This window comes from Oncorhynchus nerka, linkage group LG2 (genome assembly GCF_034236695.1).
Source record: "Oncorhynchus nerka isolate Pitt River linkage group LG2, Oner_Uvic_2.0, whole genome shotgun sequence".
Taxonomy (NCBI): domain Eukaryota; kingdom Metazoa; phylum Chordata; class Actinopteri; order Salmoniformes; family Salmonidae; genus Oncorhynchus; species Oncorhynchus nerka.
This window is the reverse complement of record NC_088397.1, coordinates 96,212,469-96,227,135: the sequence shown is the minus strand read 5'-3', so window position 1 is coordinate 96,227,135 and position 14,667 is coordinate 96,212,469. Positions and strand designations below refer to the sequence as shown.

The 14,667-nt window shown below is 43.1% G+C and overlaps 1 protein-coding gene across 1 annotated transcript in view; it reads left to right on the top strand.

The window, feature by feature from the left end:
• Positions 1-14,667, top strand: part of slc6a11b (solute carrier family 6 member 11b) — a 113,727-nt gene that overhangs the window by 47,541 nt on the left and 51,519 nt on the right. The window contains exon 7 of the mRNA XM_065004511.1: positions 9,722-9,825. Within this exon, the coding sequence (XP_064860583.1) occupies positions 9,722-9,825 (104 nt within the window). The remainder of the gene's footprint in view (positions 1-9,721; positions 9,826-14,667) is intronic.

Sequence of the window (14,667 nt, the reverse complement as noted above, 5' to 3'; positions counted from 1 at the left end):
TAGGTAATACTAGGTACTAGGTAATACTAGGTAATAGGTAATACTAGGTAATAGGTAATACTAGGTACTAGGTAATACTAGGTACTACTAGGTAATACTAGGTAATACTAGGTAATACTAGGTAATAGGTAATACTAGGTACTAGGTAATACTAGGTAATAGGTAATACTAGGTAATAGGTAATACTAGGTACTAGGTAATACTAGATAATAGGTAATACTAGGTAATAGGTAATACTAGGTAATAGGTAATACTAGGTAATAGGTAATAGCAGTTATTGTACAGTAATATCCTATAGTAGCTCTAACATACGAACCCTGCCACGGACAGTACAACTAAAGTGCCGAACTAGGTACTAGGTAATACTAGGTACTAGGTAATACTAGGTACTAGGTAATACTATGTACTAGGTAATACTAGGTACTAGGTAATACTAGGTAATACTAGGTACTAGGTAATACTAGGTAATACTAGGTAATACTAAGTACTAGGTAATACTAGGTACTAGGTAATACTAGGTAATACTAAGTACTAGGTAATACTAGGTACTAGGTAATACTAGGTAATACTAAGTACTAGGTACTAGGTAATACTAGGTAATACTAAGTACTAGGTAATACTAGGTACTAGGTAATACTAGGTAATACTATGTACTAGGTAATACTAGGTACTAGGTAATACTAGGTAATACTAGGTACTAGGTAATACTAGGTAATAGGTAATAGCAGTTATTGTACAGTAATATCCTATAGTAGCTCTAACATACAAACCCTGCCACGGACAGTACAACTAGAGTGCCGAACTAGGTACTAGGTAATACTAGGTACTAGGTAATACTAGGTAATACTAGGTAATACTAGGTACTAGGTACTAGGTAATACTAGGTACTAGGTACTAGGTAATACTAGGTACTAGGTACTAGGTAATACTAGGTACTAGGTAATACTAGGTAATACTAGGTAATACTAGGTACTAGGTAATACTAGGTAATACTAGGTACTAGGTAATACTAGGTAATACTAGGTACTAGGTAATACTAGGTAATACTAGGTACTAGGTAATACTAGGTAATAGGTAATAGCAGTTATTGTACAGTACTATCCTATAGTAGCTCTAACATACGAACCCTGCCACGGACAGTACAACTAGAGTGCCGAACTAGGTACTAGGTAATACTAGGTACTAGGTAATACTAGGTACTAGGTAATACTAGGTAATACTAGGTACTAGGTAATACTAGGTAATAGGTAATACTAGGTACTAGGTAATACTAGGTAATACTAGGTACTAGGTAATACTAGGTACTAGGTAATACTAGGTAATACTAGGTACTAGGTAATACTAGGTAATAGGTAATACTAGGTAATACTAGGTACTAGGTAATACTAGGTACTAGGTAATACTAGGTAATAGGTAATACTAGGTAATAGGTAATACTAGGTACTAGGTAATACTAGGTAATACTAGGTAATACTAGGTAATACTAGGTACTAGGTAATACTAGGTACTAGGTAACACTAGGTAATACTAGGTACTAGGTAATACTAGGTAATAGGTAATACTAGGTAATACTAGGTACTAGGTAATACTAGGTACTAGGTAATACTAGGTAATACTAGGTACTAGGTAATACTAGGTAATACTAGGTAATACTAGGTAGTACTAGGTAATATTAGGTACTAGGTAATACTAGGTAATAGGTAATACTAGGTAATACTAGGTACTAGGTAATACTAGGTACTAGGTAATACTAGGTAATACTAGGTACTAGGTAATACTAGGTAATACTAGGTACTAGGTAATACTAGGTAATAGGTAATACTAGGTAATAGGTAATAGCAGTTATTGTACAGTAATATCCTATAGTAGCTCTAACATACGAACCCTGCCACGGACAGTACTACTAGAGTGCCGAACTAGGTACTAGGTAATACTAGGTAATACTAGGTAATACTAGGTACTAGGTAATACTAGGTAATACTAGGTAATAGGTAATACTAGGTAATACTAGGTAATACTAGGTACTAGGTAATACTAGGTACTAGGTAATACTAGGTAATACTAGGTACTAGGTAATACTAGGTAATAGGTAATACTAGGTAATACTAGGTAATAGGTAATACTAGGTACTAGGTAATACTAGGTACTTGGTAATACTAGGTAATAGGTAATACTAGGTAATACTAGGTACTAGGTAATACTAGGTACTAGGTAATACTAGGTAATAGGTAATACTAGGTACTAGGTAATACTAGGTACTAGGTAATACTAGGTAATACTAGGTACTAGGTAATAGGTAATACTAGGTACTAGGTAATACTAGGTAATAGGTAATACTAGGTACTAGGTAATACTAGGTACTAGGTAATACTAGGTAATACTATGTACTAGGTAATACTAGGTAATACTAGGTACTACTAGGTAATACTAGGTAATACTAGGTAATACTAGGTAATACTAGGTACTAGGTAATACTAGGTACTAGGTAATACTAGGTAATACTAGGTACTAGGTAATACTAGGTAATACTAGGTACTAGGTAATACTAGGTACTAGGTAATACTAGGTAATACTAGGTACTAGGTAATACTAGGTAATACTAGGTAATACTAGGTACTAGGTAATACTAGGTACTAGGTAATACTAGGTAATACTAGGTACTAGGTAATACTAGGTACTTGGTAATACTAGGTAATAGGTAATACTAGGTAATACTAGGTACTTGGTAATACTAGGTAATAGGTAATACTAGGTAATAGGTAATAGCAGTTATTGTACAGTAAGCCAACGAGGCAGAGAGATGAGTAATGCGTTTAATGTTTGAGGCGTCATGACATCACTGGACAGAACAGAGCTCAAGACAGCAGGACAGCTGGGGTTGCCAGGCAACTGATTTTTTTCCCCCTGCGAACGCCAGGATTGTCTGTGTTTATTATTATGGGGTGTTGTTCAGCTGTGAGGACGAGGAGGCTATGACGCGGTGCTAGGGTACTAATAATGGATGACACATTTGTCCGGTTTACATCTGATGAACACGAAACCTCTGGGTTATTAATGATACACAATCTGAGTGTTAGAATCTAGGCTGGCCAGAAATATGTCTCCACTAGGTAAGTACTGGGTCACATAGCTTTGTTACTCTAATGTTTATAGTTCCAGAAATATATCTCCACTAGGTAAGTACTGGGTCATATAGCTTTGTTACTCTAATGTTTAGAGTACCAGAAATATGTCTCCACTAGGTAAGTACTGGGTCGCATAGCTATGTTACTCACATGTTTATAGTACCAGAAATATGTCTCCACTAGGTAAGTACTGGGTCACATAGCTATGTTACTCTAATGTTTATAGTACCAGAAATATGTCTCCACTAGGTAAGTACTGGGTCGCACTAGATTAACGTGTGGCACTGTGGAAACTCTAGTCCTTATCGGGCCTGTGTGCATCCATCGGTGTACACAGTCATCCAGCCAGCCAGTCAGTCAGTCAGCCAGTCAGTCAGTCAGCTAACCAGCCAACCAGTCAGTCAGTCAGCCAACCAGCCAGTCAGCTAGTCAGTCAACCAACCAACCAGCTAGTCAGTCAGCCAGTCAGTCAGCCAGTCAGCTAGTCAGTCAACCAACCAGCTAGTCACCCAGCTAGTCAGTCAGCCAGTCAGCTAGTCAGTCAGACAGCCTGCCAGCTAGTCAGTCAGCCAGTCAGTCAGCCAGTCAGCTAGTCAGCCAGCCAGCCAGTCAGCCAGCCAGCCAGCCAGCCAGCCAGCCAGCCAGCCAGCTAGTCAGTCAGCCAACCAGCCAGTCAGTCAGCCAGTCAGTCAGCCAGCCAGCTAGTCAGTCAGCCAACCAGCCAGTCAGTCAGCCAGTCAGTCAGCCAGTCAGCCAGTCAGTCCTTTACTACACTGGGCTGCTCTCTGCTCTCCATATTGATTGCGGCCTGTCTTTGGTGAACCTCGGGGATAGCGTCTGGATCCAAGCCTGCTGCTTGTCCTAGTCTTTACAGCTGCCATTGACTGCCAATACGCTGTTTATCATGCATGAGATGTGGATACTAGTAGTAGACTCCTCTGTGCTGATTAATGAGGAAGAGGGGATGTGTGAGAGTAAAGGAGAGCCAGGGAAGAAAGAAAAGAGAGAGAGGAAGAAAAAGACAGAGAGCAGGAGAGAGAGAAGAGAGAGAGAAGAAAAGAGAGAGAGAGAAGAAAAGAGAGAGAGAGAAGAAAAGAGAGAGAGAAGAAAAAGACAGAGAGCAGGAGAGAGAGAAGAGAGAGAGAAGAAAAGAGAGAGAGAAGAGAGAGAGAGAGAGAAGAGAGAGAGAAGAGAGAGAGAAGAAAAGAGAGAGAGAAGAAAAGAGAGAGAGAAGAGAGAGAGAGAGACAGAGAGAGAGAGAGAGAGAGAGAGAGAGAGAGAGAGAGAGAGAGAGAGAGAGACAGAGAGAGAGAGAGAGACAGAGAGAGAGAGAGGGGCCGTTGTTTCTGACACCATGTTTAATTAGATTTTAACAGGGACAATACAGGGTTTGTTCTCGCTCTCTGAGGACGGTTGTGTCCCCCTCTCCCTCTCCCCATACTTCACCTCTCCCTCTCCTTCTATCCCTCTCCCCCTCTCCCCATACTTCACCTCTCCCTCTCCTTCTATCCCTCTCCCCTCTCCCTCTTCCCATACTTCACCTCTCCCTCTCCTTCTATCCCTCCCCCTCTCCCTCTTCCCATACTTCACCTCTCCCTCTCCTTCTATCCCTCTCCCCTCTCCCTCTTCCCATACTTCACCTCTCCCTCTCCTTCTATCCCTCTCCCCTCTCCCTCTCCCCATACTTCACCTCTCCCTCTCCTTCTATCCCTCTCCCCTCTCCCTCTCCCTATACTTCACCTCTCCCTCTCCTTCTATCCCTCTCCCCTCTCCCTCTCCCCCTTCACCTCACCCTCTCCCCTTCACCTCTCCTTCTATCTCTCCCTCTCCCTCTCCTTCTATATCTCCCCCTTCACCTCTCCTTCTATCTCTCCCTCTCCCTCTCCTTCTATATCTCCCCTTCACCTCTCCCTCTCCTTCTCCTTCTATCTCTCCCCTCCACCTCTCCTTCTATCCCTCTCTCCCCTCTCCCCCTTCACCTCACCCTCTCCCCCTTCACCTCTCCTTCTATCTCTCCCTCTCCCTCTCCTTCTATATCTCCCCCTTCACCTCTCCCTCTCCTTCTCCTTCTATCTCTCCACCTCCTCCTTCCCCTCTCCCTCTCCTTCTATCTCTCCCCTTCACCTCTCCCTCTCATTTTATCCCTCTCCCCCTCTCCCCTTCACCTCACCCTCTCCCCCTTCACCTCTCCTTCTATATCTCCCCTTCACCTCTCCCTCTCCTTCTCCTTCTATCTCTCCCCCTCCACCTCTCCTTCTATCCCTCTCCCCCTCTCCCTCTCCCCCTTCACCTCACCCTCTCCCCCTTCACCTCTCCTTCTATCTCTCCCTCTCCCTCTCCTTCTATATCTCCCCTTCACCTCTCCCTCTCCTTCTCCTTCTATCTCTCCCCCTCCACCTCTCCTTCTATCTCTCCACCTCCTCCTCTCCCTCTCCTTCTATCTCTCCCCCTTCACCTCTCCCTCTCCTTCTCCTTCTATCTCTCCACCTCCTCCTCCCCCTCTCCCTCTCCTTCTATCTCTCCCCCTTCACCTATCCCTCTCCTTCTATCTCTCCCCTTTTATTCTGATGAGGTCTGATGATTCACTTCTGCTCTCAGAATAATCTGCTGCTTGGGATCTTACTGGAACGTCTTCCACAGCAAAGTGTTGTGTGGTCTGGAAAACAATGATGTTTTATGGAATAGAGATCCTAGTCAATGTCTCTCTGCTTGGTCGGACCATGAGGTTACATCCTACCTTGCGTCCCAACATCACCAAACACCAAACTCTGAAACACTGGCCCTCCATCCATCCAGACTCCAAATTTCAGAATCAGGCAACACATCAAAAAGTATTTCCCTGGACCGGAGCCCTCCTTCAGCCCTCTGAGATGTGGCCTGAGCTGGAGCCATGTCAACTAATCAACAGTAGTTTGTGTGTGTGTGTGTGTGTCTCTCCGTGTGTGTCTCTGTGTGTGTCTCTGTGTGTGTCTCTGTGTCTGTCCGTGAGTGTCTCTCCGTGTGTTTGTGTGTACGAACTGAAAGGACATTAATGAACATCAGAACCATAGAAAGAATGTTATTGGATGGAGGTAGAGATCTGTGTCTGAGAGTTCAGCTAGGTTTCCGTGGAGACAGGGTGCAGGGAGCTAAAACTGTATGGCTGAATGGTGATGTTACACCCCCTTAATGGCACCCTATTCCCTAAATAGTGCACTACTTTTGACCAGGGCCTATAGGGTAGTAGTGCACTATAATAGAGAGTCGTTTGGGACGCAGCTTAGCATGAATCCATTGTGCCTCTCTAAGTTCTGCTCTGTTTGTTCTCTTGGTTTGTACACTCGCTGACACTGTCTCTGTCTAGCTTCATAATCCGCTCTATGTCTGTCTTTTGGATATTTGAAGCTGTAAATATTGATGATAGGAGGGTGCTCTCAGGGTGATCTCAGTGTGATCTCAGGGTGATCTCAGGGTGCTCTCAGGGTGATCTCAGGGTGATCTCAGGGTGCTCTCAGGGTGATCTCAGGGTGCTCTCAGGGTGCTCTCAGGGTGATCTCAGGGTGCTCTCAGGGTGCTCTCAGGGTGCTCTCAGGGTGATCTCAGGGTGATCTCAGGGTGATCTCAGTGTGATCTCAGGGTGCTCTCAGGGTGCTCTCAGGGTGCTCTCAGGGTGATCTCAGGGTGATCTCAGGGTGATCTCAGTGTGTTCTCAAGGTGATCTCAGGGTGCTCTCAGGGTGATCTCAGGGTGCTCTCAGGGTGCTCTCAGGGTGATCTCAGGGTGATCTCAGTGTGATCTCAGGGTGATCTCAGGGTGCTCTCAGGGTGATCTCAGGGTGCTCTCTGGGTGATCTCAGGGTGCTCTCAGGGTGCTCTCAGGGTGATCTCAGGGTGATCTCAGAGTGCTCTCGGGTGCTCTCAGGGTGATCTCAGGGTGCTCTCAGGGTGCTCTCAGGGTGCTCTCAGGGTGCTCTCAGGGTGATCTCAGGGTGCTCTCAGGGTGCTCTCAGGGTGCTTTCAGGGTGCTCTCAGGGTGCTTTCGGGGTGCTTTCAGGGTGCTCTCAGGGTGATCTCAGGGTGCTTTCAGGGTGCTCTCAGGGTGCTCTCGGGGTGCTCTCAGGGTGCTCTCAGGGTGCTTTCAGGGTGATCTCAGGGTGCTCTCAGGGTGATCTCAGGGTGCTCTCAGGGTGATCTCAGGGTGCTCTCAGGGTGCTCTCAGGGTGATCTCAGGGTGCTCTCAGGGTTCTCTCAGGGTGCTCTCAGGGTGCTTTCAGGGTGCTCTCAGGGTGATCTCAGGGTGCTCTCAGGGTGATCTCAGGGTGCTCTCAGGGTGCTCTCGGGGTGCTCTCAGGGTGCTTTCAGGGTGCTCTCGGGGTGCTCTCAGGGTGCTCTCAGGGTGCTTTCAGGGTGCTCTCAGGGTGCTCTCGGGGTGCTCTCAGGGTGCTCTCAGGGTGCTTTCAGGGTGCTTTCGGGGTGCTTTCAGGGTGCTCTCAGGGTGCTCTCAGGGTGCTTTCAGGGTGCTCTCGGGGTGCTCTCAGGGAAATTGTCTCTGAATCTCAAACCAAAAACCCCTCACCCCATTGTCCTAGGCACATCTCCCCTCGGGACTTAAGGAGATATGAGAGGATCAGGTACATGTAGGTATGAGCTAAAATAGGGATAATTCCACGTGGCTTATCAGAGGGCAAGATGGATACCCTGACATCTATTTAACCCTCTGAGATCAAGGGCTAAGGGTTGACTTGATATTCAGCCTCACCTCTGATATTCAGTCTCACCTCTGATATTCAGTCTCACCTCTGATATTCAGCCTTCTACCTCTGATATTCAGTCTTCTACCTCTGATATTCAGTCTCACCTCTGATATTCAGCCTTCTACCTCTGATATTCAGTCTTCTACCTCTGATATTCAGTCTTCTACCTCTGATATTCAGTCTCACCTCTGATATTCAGCCTTCTACCTCTGATATTCAGCCTTCTACCTCTGATATTCAGTCTCACCTCTGATATTCAGTTTCAGCTCTGATATTCAGTCTTCTACCTCTGCACCTATTCAGTCTCACCTCTGATATTCAGTCTTCTACCTCTGATATTCAGTCTATTCAGTCTTCTACCTCTGATATTCAGTCTTCTACCTCTGCACCTATTCAGTCTTCTACCTCTGCACCTATTCAGTCTTCTACCTCTGATATTCAGTCTTCTACCTCTGATATTCAGTCTTCTACCTCTGCACCTATTCAGTCTTCTATCTCTGATATTCAGTCTTCTACCTCTGATATTCAGTCTTCTACCTCTGATATTCAGTTTCACCTCTGATATTCAGTCTTCTACCTCTGATATTCAGTCTCACCTCTGATATTCAGTCTTCTACCTCTGATATTCAGTCTCACCTCTGATATTCAGTCTTCTACCTCTGATATTCAGTCTTCTACCTCTGATATTCAGTCTTCTACCTCTGATATTCAGTCTCACCTCTGATATTCAGCCTTCTACCTCTGATATTCAGTCTTCTACCTCTGATATTCAGTCTCACCTCTGATATTCAGCCTTCTACCTCTGATATTCAGTCTTCTACCTCTGCACCTATTCAGTCTTCTATCTCTGATATTCAGTCTTCTACCTCTGATATTCAGTCTTCTACCTCTGATATTCAGTCTCACCTCTGATATTCAGTCTTCTACCTCTGATATTCAGTCTTCTACCTCTGATATTCAGTATTCTACCTCTGCACCTATTCAGCCTCACCTCTGATATTCAGTCTTCTACCTCTGATATTCAGTCTTCTACCTCTGATATTCAGTCTCACCTCTGATATTCAGTCTTCTACCTCTGATATTCAGTCTTCTACCTCTGATATTCAGTCTTCTACCTCTGATATTCAGTCTCACCTCTGATATTCAGTCTCACCTCTGATATTCAGTCTTCTACCTCTGATATTCAGTCTTCTACCTCTGATATTCAGTCTCACCTCTGATATTCAGCCTTCTACCTCTGATATTCAGTCTTCTACCTCTGATATTCAGTCTTCTACCTCTGATATTCAGTCTCACCTCTGATATTCAGCCTTCTACCTCTGATATTCAGCCTTCTACCTCTGATATTCAGTCTCACCTCTGATATTCAGTTTCAGCTCTGTCTTCTACCTCTGCACCTATTCAGTCTCACCTTCAGATAATCAGTCTTCTACCTCTGCATGTTGCAGAGGTAGAATTTAGTTTGGAATATGAGTGTAAATGAAGCCCAGAGGCAGTTTTAAATGTCTAATCTACTTGGAGGATGTTGATCTATGATTGTTTTGTTCTTCTCCCTGGGAGAGTCTTGAAAGCCTCTGGTTTCTACACTAGAGGTTTGTCTAACTACAGTCATTTGGAACATTGTTTATTTTCCATGACTGTTACAATCAGATGCATGAACTGGTATAGTGCCGTCAAGGTTCAAGGGTCAAGGGTCTAGGGTTCATGCATGCACCATAAAAAAAAAGGTTGCTTATTAAATCTACATTTAAAAAAGCATTGATCTGAATACAAACATGATTCTGATCCTGTTGTCTGTCTTCCTTTGTGTGATGGTGTGTGTGTGATGGTGTGTGTGTGATGGTGTGTGTCTTGTGTCCCTCAGGTGTGGGTGGATGCTGGGACTCAGATCTTCTTCTCCTATGCCATCTGTTTGGGGTGCCTGACGGCCCTGGGGAGCTACAACAGCTACGACAACAACTGTTACAGGTTAGACTGACACACAGACAATACTACCGGTTAGACTGACAATACTACCGGTTAGACTGACAATACTACTGGTTAGACTGACAATACTACCGGTTAGACTGACAATACTAGTTGCACAATACTACAGGTTAGACTGACAATACTACTGGTTAGACTGACAATACTACCGGTTAGACTGCCAATACTACTGGTTAGACTGACAATACTACTGGTTAGACTGACAATACTACGGGTTAGACTGACAATACTACTGGTTAGACTGACAATACTACTGGTTAGACTGACAATACTACCGGTTAGACTGACAATACTACTGGTTAGACTGACAATACTACTGGTTAGACTGACAATACTACGCAGTTGACTGACAATACTACTGGTTAGACTGACAATACTACTGGTTAGACTGACAATACTACTGGTTAGACTGACAATACTACCGGTTAGACTGACAATACTACTGGTTAGACTGACAATACTACTGGTTAGACTGACATACTACGGTTAGACTGACAATACTACTGGTTAGACTGACAATACTACTGGTTAGACTGACAATACTACTGGTTAGACTGACAATACTACTGGTTAGACTGACAATACTACTGGTTAGACTGACAATACTACCGGTTAGACTGACACACAGACAATAGTACAGGTTAGACTGACAATACTACTGGTTAGACTGACAATACTACTGGTTAGACTGACAATACTACTGGTTAGACTGACAATACTACTGGTTAGACTGACAATACTACTGGTTAGACTGACAATACTACTGGTTAGACTGACAATACTACCGGTTAGACTGACACACAGACAATAGTACAGGTTAGACTGACAATACTACTGGTTAGACTGACACACAGACAATACTACTGGTTAGACTGACACACAGACAATACTACTGGTTAGACTGACACACAGACAATACTACCGGTTAGACTGACACACAGACAATACTACCGGTTAGACTGACAATATTACAGGTTAGACTGACACACAGACAATACTACCGGTTAGACTGACAATACTACTGGTTAGACTGACAATACTACTGGTTAGACTGACAATACTACCGGTTAGACTGACAATACTACTGGTTAGACTGACAATACTACTGGTTAGACTGACAATACTACTGGTTAGACTGACAATACTACTGGTTAGACTGACAATACTACTGGTTAGACTGACAATACTACCGGTTAGACTGACACACAGACAATAGTACAGGTTAGACTGACAATACTACTGGTTAGACTGACACACAGACAATACTACTGGTTAGACTGACACACAGACAATACTACTGGTTAGACTGACACACAGACAATACTACCGGTTAGACTGACACACAGACAATACTACCGGTTAGACTGACAATATTACAGGTTAGACTGACACACAGACAATACTACCGGTTAGACTGACAATACTACTGGTTAGACTGACAATACTACTGGTTAGACTGACAATACTACCGGTTAGACTGACAATACTACTGGTTAGACTGACAATACTACTGGTTAGACTGACAATACTACCGGTTAGACTGACAATACTACTGGTTAGACTGACAATACTACAGGTTAGACTGACAATACTATAGGTTAGACTGACAATACTACTGGTTAGACTGACAATACTACCGGTTAGACTGACAATACTACTGGTTAGACTGACAATACTACTGGTTAGACTGACAATACTACGGGTTAGACTGACAATACTACTGGTTAGACTGACAATACTACTGGTTAGACTGACAATACTACCGGTTAGACTGACAATACTACTGGTTAGACTGACAATACTACTGGTTAGACTGACAATACTACTGGTTAGACTGACAATACTACAGGTTAGACTGACAATACTACTGGTTAGACTGACAATACTACCGGTTAGACTGACAATACTACTGGTTAGACTGACAATACTACTGGTTAGACTGACAATACTACTGGTTAGACTGACAATACTACTGGTTAGACTGACAATACTACTGGTTAGACTGACAATACTACAGGTTAGACTGACAATACTACCGGTTAGACTGACACACAGACAATAGTACAGGTTAGACTGACAATACTACTGGTTAGACTGACAATACTACTGGTTAGACTGACAATACTACTGGTTAGACTGACAATACTACTGGTTAGACTGACAATACTACCGGTTAGACTGACAATACTACTGGTTAGACTGACAATACTACTGGTTAGACTGACAATACTACCGGTTAGACTGACAATACTACTGGTTAGACTGACAATACTACTGGTTAGACTGACAATACTACCGGTTAGACTGACAATACTACTGGTTAGACTGACAATACTACTGGTTAGACTGACAATACTACTGGTTAGACTGACAATACTACTGGTTAGACTGACAATACTACTGGTTAGACTGACAATACTACAGGTTAGACTGACAATACTACCGGTTAGACTGACACACAGACAATAGTACAGGTTAGACTGACAATACTACTGGTTAGACTGACACACAGACAATACTACTGGTTAGACTGACACACAGACAATACTACTGGTTAGACTGACACACAGACAATACTACCGGTTAGACTGACAATATTACAGGTTAGACTGACACACAGACAATACTACCGGTTAGACTGACAATACTACTGGTTAGACTGACAATACTACTGGTTAGACTGACAATACTACCGGTTAGACTGACAATACTACTGGTTAGACTGACAATACTACTGGTTAGACTGACAATACTACCGGTTAGACTGACAATACTACTGGTTAGACTGACAATACTACTGGTTAGACTGACAATACTACCGGTTAGACTGACAATACTACTGGTTAGACTGACAATACTACTGGTTAGACTGACAATACTACAGGTTAGACTGACAATACTATAGGTTAGACTGACACACAGACAATACTACTGGTTAGACTGACACACAGACAATACTACTGGTTAGACTGACACACAGACAATACTACCGGTTAGACTGACACACAGACAATACTACCGGTTAGACTGACAATACTACCGGTTAGACTGACAATATTACAGGTTAGACTGACACACAGACAATACTACTGGTTAGACTGACACACAGACAATACTACGGTTAGACTGACAATACTACTGGTTAGACTGACAATACTACTGGTTAGACTGACAATACTACGGTTAGACTGACAATACTACTGGTTAGACTGACACACAGACAATACTACTGGTTAGACTGACAATACTACTGGTTAGACTGACAATACTACTGGTTAGACTGACAATACTACCTGTTAGACTGACAATACTACTGGTTAGACTGACACACAGACAATACTACTGGTTAGACTGACAATACTACTGGTTAGACTGACAATACTTCTGGTTAGACTTACAATACTACCGGTTAGACTGACAATACTACTGGTTAGACTGACAATACTACTGGTTAGACTGACAATACTACTGGTTAGACTGACAATACTACCGGTTAGACTGACAATACTACTGGTTAGACTGACACACAGACAATACTACTGGTTAGACTGACAATACTACTGGTTAGACTGACAATACTACAGGTTAGACTGACAATACTACTGGTTAGACTGACAATACTACTGGTTAGACTGACAATACTACTGGTTAGACTGACAATACTACAGGTTAGACTGACAATACTACAGGTTAGACTGACAATACTACCGGTTAGACTGACACACAGACAATAGTACAGGTTAGACTGACAATACTACTGGTTAGACTGACACACAGACAATTCTACTGGTTAGACTGACACACAGACAATACTACTGGTTAGACTGACACACAGACAATACTACCGGTTAGACTGACACACAGACAATACTACCGGTTAGACTGACAATATTACAGGTTAGACTGACACACAGACAATACTACCGGTTAGACTGATAATACTACTGGTTAGACTGACAATACTACTGGTTAGACTGACAATACTACCGGTTAGACTGACAATACTACTGGTTAGACTGACAATACTACTGGTTAGACTGACAATACTACCGGTTAGACTGACAATACTACTGGTTAGACTGACAATACTACTGGTTAGACTGACAATACTACCGGTTAGACTGACAATACTACTGGTTAGACTGACAATACTACTGGTTAGACTGACAATACTACAGGTTAGACTGACAATACTATAGGTTAGACTGACACACAGACAATACTACTGGTTAGACTGACACACAGACAATACTACTGGTTAGACTGACACACAGACAATACTACTGGTTAGACTGACACACAGACAATACTACCGGTTAGACTGACACACAGACAATACTACCGGTTAGACTGACAATACTACCGGTTAGACTGACAATATTACAGGTTAGACTGACACACAGACAATACTACTGGTTAGACTGACACACAGACAATACTACCGGTTAGACTGACAATACTACTGGTTAGACTGACAATACTACTGGTTAGACTGACAATACTACCGGTTAGACTGACAATACTACTGGTTAGACTGACAATACTACCGGTTAGACTGACAATACTACTGGTTAGACTGACAATACTACTGGTTAGACTGACAATACTACCGGTTAGACTGACAATACTACTGGTTAGACTGACAATACTACTGGTTAGACTGACAATACTACAGGTTAGACTGACAATACTATAGGTTAGACTGACACACAGACAATACTACTGGTTAGACTGACACACAGACAATACTACTGGTTAGACTGACACACAGACAATACTACCGGTTAGACTGACACACAGACAATACTACCGGTTAGACTGACA